Source organism: Apteryx mantelli, chromosome 2, assembly GCF_036417845.1.
Source record: "Apteryx mantelli isolate bAptMan1 chromosome 2, bAptMan1.hap1, whole genome shotgun sequence".
In the NCBI taxonomy this organism is placed as follows: Eukaryota; Metazoa; Chordata; class Aves; order Apterygiformes; family Apterygidae; genus Apteryx; species Apteryx mantelli.
The window spans coordinates 162,914,659-162,921,337 of NC_089979.1; the positions used below are offsets into that span (position 1 = coordinate 162,914,659).

General features: G+C 38.0%; 1 protein-coding gene across 3 annotated transcripts in view; it reads left to right on the forward strand.

Moving 5' to 3' along the window:
- PRKAG2 (protein kinase AMP-activated non-catalytic subunit gamma 2) overlaps nucleotides 1–6,679 on the forward strand; it is a 232,793-nt gene extending 226,114 nt beyond the window's left edge. For 2 of the 3 annotated variants that reach the window (XR_001293590.2, XR_010883539.1), the window contains exons 15-17: nucleotides 2,763–2,856; nucleotides 3,559–3,696; nucleotides 5,554–6,679. Coding sequence is in view for 1 of the 3 variants with exons in the window: in XM_013949658.2 (XP_013805112.1) it covers nucleotides 2,763–2,856; nucleotides 5,554–5,585 (126 nt within the window). In the remaining 2 variants the exon portion in view is untranslated. The remainder of the gene's footprint in view (nucleotides 1–2,762; nucleotides 2,857–3,558; nucleotides 3,697–5,553) is intronic. The other variant, XM_013949658.2, reaches the window with a different exon arrangement.

The following is a 6,679-nucleotide window of genomic DNA, read 5'->3' on the forward strand; positions in this document are numbered from 1 at the left end:
CTTGAGGCAAATGCTTTTCTTATCTCTGTGTGTAGGTATCAGTTTGATTTATAGTCTTAGATCATGGATATTTATAAGGATGTTCAAAATATTATACTGTACATCCATAATTAGTTATTTGTGCATCTTGTGACTTGAACTGAACACAAAGGTTTTTGAATAAGTCAATTTTTTTCCAGTCTTGTCATAAGTTTTGCAGGCAACCAAACAATTCTTTAAGATACAACTTACAGTTAGGTTGATGTGGCCCATTATTCAGGAAATGTAAGGGGTGCAATTAGTTAATGCACATGGAATACTGCACTGTTGCCATACAAATACTGTGAAACTGGGGCAAAAAATTAATTCTTGTGAAGAAGCATGTACTGACTGCTCTCGTAAATGATTTATCTTTGTTTTTCTTCATTGTTTTGGTGCTATTTATCCTCTGTCTGCTGTAGTGCTGGGATCTATCTTATACAAAGGAGGAATGAATAAGTAGATCTTGTCCTCTTTATGCCCTTTTGCAGGAGAAAAGCAGTATTACCAGTTTCACTTGTCCCTGAGTCGTGATCAACTCCATTTTAGATTCTTCAACCTTTGTAATTACAAGAATTTTTTCATCTTTGGGGCCCTAACCGTAGATGTACTTAATCTGAGTAAAATCTGTACTTTATTGTATCCCCTTAGAATCTCCATTAGACAATTTTTATTTCTAACTTTCAGCATCTACTTGAGCTTTTACCGGAAACTTGAAATTTGTGTATCAGCAATGCTAAAATTCTTAAGTGTGGCTAATTTTTATTAATGTCCTCAGAGGCTTTAAATATTTTAAAGTAACACCTCCTACCCTTTAGTGCAGTCTAAGCATAGTGTGAGATTATAAATAAAAATGGATGAGTCAAAATTACAAGTTAGGCAGTAATCAATGCTGTTTTCAGCTGCCAGACAAGTGCTTGATCTTGCTGGAAGTGAAACAAACTGTCATTTTTTTCTTAAATCCATTACACTGAGAGAAGAAAAGATGATTAAATATGGATAATGTACAGAAGCGAATAACCCTGTCTAAAGCATCACTGACAGAGTTTTATCAAAAAGACAAAATGTAGAAACATTTCCCTCCCTTTTCCCCCATTCTGTCAGGTGGGTCACAACCGTTCAAATACAGAATCAAGACAGCTTTGGCTTTCCTGCTATCTTCTCTGTGGTGAAGATGAGGAAAAATTTTCTCTTCCCTTAACAATACTTGATAAATTTGATTTCCTAGGCTTCTGAAACTTTGATGACAAGGTATTGAGGCTGTACTGTTGCTTCAGCTGTAAAGTCAGCTTTCTGGAGAACACCAGCTCTTTCCAAATAGTGCTGGAAAAAGCAATCTCACCACTTGCCTTTTTTAATTTCTCTGTCATATTTCCTGGGGGGAAGAGTGTAAACAGAAGATAGCTCTGAGCAGTGACTGGGAAGAAATTGTTAAATGCTGTGTTTTAACATAACTGCTTTATTCAACCAAGTGTGAAATATGGCTGCTTCTATTAAAGCTGTAATCTAGTTATCTATTTGAGCTTTCAGCCAGATAGTATACTTCTGTTGGTGTGAAATTTGATTATTTGAACTTTGAATAGTGAAGAGAGAGGTAATTCACTTATGTAACAAATAAACAAGTAGTAGGTGCTCAGCTTTTGACAAACAGATTTTGGGAGATGGTTTACTCATGAGCTGGTTCAGCTGTGATGTTTAGTTTATAAAACTGTGCCAAGTTGCCCTGGGCTCTGGTGCAAGAACTGAGATAGGACACTCTGCCTGTTTTACTACAGACCATCGCTGCTGCAGCCCACTTTGGCCGATGATCCTCAGGATATAGCGTTATCACCTACTTGAAAAATGAAACCACTGATACAGGCAAAAATTGTTTAAAAACAAATAAAAAAAGTCCCTAACACAAGGACTAAAGTTTTACAGTGTGAAATGTTTCATAAAACAGATTTGTAAGGATAAGCTCATTATTTAAAAATACAGTCTTATTGTTCATAAATCTAGTTTTGTTCCACGTTGTATCCTTTTCTCCTTCAGTAACTCCACACTGAGTTTGCATAGTTAAATGAAATCTTTTTTTCTGTCTTCATGCAGAATTGTGATTTTTAAAAATGGCCCAGCATTCAGCCTCATTTATATAGTCTTATGAGAAAGGTTTGGTTAAACACAGTTTGGACGTGTCAGGGTTCGGCAAGTTTGTGCTGTGCATCTCCTCCCTGAGAGTGGTTCTCAGAATGAAGCTTGGCTTTGTTTGTTTGTTTGTTTACTTATTTGAGATCCCAGGCTAGAGCTGAGCAGAGCCTGTAAGTTGCAAAAAAGTGTGTTGTATTTCTGTGGAATCCTCTAAGCTTTTTTTTATTATGGTTTTGGAAACTCTTGGGGTCAAAACTTCTTTAAACATATATGTAGTGATGTCTGAGAAACTTTTTTGAGAGCAGAAACTAAGTATTTTTGAAAGGCCTAGATCTTGGTTCACCTGTCATTTCAAATCTGATTTTGTTGCTGTGTCAAACCACTCTGTGCTTTTTAAAGATGCACTTGTTTTTATCTGGGTCAGGTAAGCATGTTTGTATTGCTGTGTGAGACTAATAATGATAACAACTTGAGCAGTTCTTTCTTCTTCTACTTGCCTTTATATGTCATTGCTGCTTTGTTGTTGTTGTTGTTGTTGTTGTTGTTGTTCTGCTTTGCTTTAGCTATTATTTCATAAATCAGAAAACTCTCTCTGAGCATGTTTTCTCTACTTGCAGGTGCATCGTTTGGTGGTAGTGAATGAAGCAGATAGCATTGTGGGTATCATCTCCCTTTCTGACATTCTACAAGCTTTGGTACTCACACCAGCAGGTATGGACGTTGTCCTCTGACCTCTGCAATAAGTCTTTTGGTTGTGACCAAAGGTATAGCCTGCTGGTTTTAGTTTGTTTGTTGATGACAATAACAAGTTTTACTACTACCGAAACTTCTGATTTTAAAGTTTCGTTAACTACTTGATCGTATTTTCATATATACTTTCTCTTCAGGAAAAAAACAGGCAAAATACTTAACTGTCAGTCTTTATTCCATGTTTCATGAATGTCACTTCAGTTAACGCATCTCTGTTTTAGAAAAATGGATTTGGTTAATGCCTTAACAGGAAAGAGAGGATGAGGTCTGAACGTTGCATGTATAGACAACATCTGCCTCAGGCCACTTTTCCCATCTTCCTGAATTTCTGTACTCTTGGCAAAGTGTGGACACAGCTGTGCTTTCCACTAGCTCTACAAAACCACCTCCATGGAGCACTGCAGTTGTCCGGCTATGCTGTGGGTTTCTCTTGGCACAACTATGTCAGTGAGAGACCTCATCGGAGACTGTCAGAACTATTCCAGTAGAAATCTCTAGTGTGTTATTAAACATGATCAGGTCCCCTTTAACAAGAGTTTCCAACAATAGGTTTAATTATTTCTGCTACTTTTAAGTTTGTTTTTTTGTTTGTTTTTGCCTAAGTTACTAATTAGTTTCATTTTCTTAATTGTAACTTCTCTTGGATCACATAAATAACTACAGTGTCACAACAACTAACGCAAAGCCTTCTTTCGGCTTTGTGAGGAAGACAGAAAATGTCCTAAGGATTCAAATATTACCTTCAAAAATATTGGGCTAAGCAAACAACTGAAAATGTCCTACAAAAACAAAAGTCTAAATGTAAGCTTAATTGGGGTCTTTCGCTTGCACTGATAACATGATAATATAAAAGCTTTCTTTCTCCATAGATTTAAACAAAGCTAATGTAGTTTTTAAAATAGTAAAATTTCTCCTCTAAGAAGCAGTAATCAGTGATATTGCTGGAGGTACTATGTCAGTGCATCTGGTCCATTTTAATGACCTGGAAGAGCAAGTAACCCAGATTTCTGTGAAAGCCATGGATGAATACGAGAAATCAGCCCAAAAGCCTGATTGAAAGGGACTCCTTGCCTAGGAGGAGAATGGTGGGGTAGATATGATTTGTAAGAGGGAGCAATAAAGAAAGATAATCAGAAGGGGGCTCTCCAGGCAGAGGAGGTTGCTCCCCTGAGGACTGGAGGCAAGTGCTACCTGATCCAAGGAGGGTAGAACTTTTAGTTATTGCTAATGGAGCAAAGTCCAGACACAAAAGATTGATCTGGATAGGGACAAACTAAGAGATTTGTTATACTGGAATTACACAGACACTTAAGTACAGCTCTGTGAGCTGATATAACTGCCCTGTAATAGGAAAGGGGAGTTCCTGCTCCCCATGCTCTGGGCCATAGGCTTCTGGTGCTTAGCCTGAGCTCATGAGACCCCTCTATGAGCTGCTTTAACTCCTTGATCTAGCAGAAAACTGACTCGGCCAAAAAGCTGCACAGTTTTGCTGGTTTAGCAGACTAAATTCGCTGGCAGAAGGGTCCAGTGAGCACAGCAATTAAAGCAACAGAAGGGGTAGGATTATGCCACCAGAAGAGATGGGGCAAGTAAGGTGCGTTTTAGGAGCAGTTGGGCATTAGATTGCAGTTCCACAGGCAACTGGGCCAATCCAGGGCTGTGATTTATCTGATTAAATGCAGATGGTCTGCAACGTAGATCTAGTTGATGGAGTTTAGTGTGTGATTTGCCTCTTAAAGTAGATGCGTAAGAATGATCAGATAAATCATGCCCTAAAAGTATCCATTTCTCCTCAGTGACAAGAGAGGATAATGTTTTGACTGGCAAGAATTAAGATCAGTTTGTCTTAGAACAAAATATCAGTTCTGATGTGAAAACTTGATGTATTTAATGATGTATTTAATGGAATTTTCAGTGTTTGACTCCAACTCCAGAGACCAGGAATCTCTTGCCAGCAACCTGGTTGTGACGAGTAGTAACTCCAGGCTGCTGGCAAGAGATTCCTGGTCTCTGGAGTTGGATGCTGAAGCCAGACTCACGACAGGGTTCAGTCATTGCCCAGCATGTAGCTAGCTTGAGTAATTGGAGAAGAGGCAAGATGCTACACAGGTCTGTGGAGTTCTTCTGAACAGGTCTTTCAGATGCTTACTCTAATTAGACCAATTTCTCCTGGCTCAGAGGCAGACTCTATCAATGTAGTGTAGTTAAAATAGGTTGTCCTCAGATAAGACCTCATTTTGAGGCTGTTAAGGTGATTACTCTTGTTTTTTAAGCAGACAGGAAGGTTTTGTTTAGTTTTTTTTGAGGGGTGGGGTGGGGTGATGGTCTTCTGTTTGCCTGGGGAGGTATATGGTTTCCCTCCACCCTGTGCTGAGGGTCTTGGAAACCAGTTCTAGCAACTTGCCAGAAGAGTCTTACTTAGAGGATTACATCTGAATTACCAGTGAAGTCAGAAGCAATAGCGGTCTAGATGCCTTCCTCACTCAGCTGATGTTACCATTTCCTAATCCTGAAGTGTATTCTTCATAAATGGTATCCAGTACTAAGATTGTGGTACTTGGGGAGGCAAAGTGGCAGCATTCAGTGTGAGCAATGCTCTTCCATGACTTAAGCTGTCTACACAGGGGAATCACATGTGCTTTCCTCTTCTGTTAACAGGTGCCAAACAGAAGGAGAACGAAAGTGAATGACTGCTGTGAATGTATAAACATTTGTAGGAGAACTTGAACAAAGTTTCTGGGTCAAGTTTGTCTCAAGAACAGTGACTGCAATAGAACAGAGCAGAATGGTTGAGAATGTGTATTGGGACTTAGTGATGGATGATGAGTCTATTCCCCCCAGTGATGTCGCAAAAAAGCAGCATGACAAAAGCTTATGTTAAAATGTAGGCTTGTATTTCAAAATGTCTTCAAAACATTTGCTGGAAGACTTCACATGATGTCCTTCATTAAAATGCACTGTATTCTGAAACTTTTTCATTTTGTATTTGACAGAAGTCACTGGTCAGCAATGGATATATGTGACATAAGGCAAGTGTATGGCATATTCATATCATAGTGCCTTATGTCAAAATACAGCAATATGTCATCACTGTTGCCCATCACTGTCAAAGGAAGTATTGTGCTAAACGAGACACTGTATTTGAATGTGAAAGTCTTTAAACCTAAAACCAAATCAGTTTCAGTTCTCATTAGATTTGTCATAAAAGCTGTAATTTGAATATTGGTAGACTTCTTTAAAACTTTAATGACAGTTTTGTGTTAAATGTTGCATTCTGAACTGAGATGTAAAACGAGACTGATTTTAAAAAACAGCTTTATTTATTTTTACTTTCATGACAATTTTTTACACATCTTTGGTGGATAGCTAAAATTTCACCATATCCATTAATAAACTGTTGATTGTTATACAAACAAGTGGTAGATTTTTCTCATTATTTAAACCATTGGAGTTGCAGAAGCTGTGGCCTGTTGATCAGTCCATATTACTTAAGTTGAAGATTGCAGAAGCATGCATCAAAAGTGGTCTGTACTGTAATACACAGGCACCATGGAGGAAATCAAGTGCCAGAGAACAATGCTTTCCTCTGTATTAAAGTATAAAACGATGTTTGTAAGACTAAAATGAACCTTTTTATTGTATATGATTTGTACAGAAGTGGAGGAGTGAGGAAAGCTGTGGGTTTTTATGCTAATGTAAATGTACTGTAAAGTTTGAAGATAAGATCTTTTTTTTTATAATTGTAGATTCTTGTAGATGGACGAAATTAAACCCTACAACATCA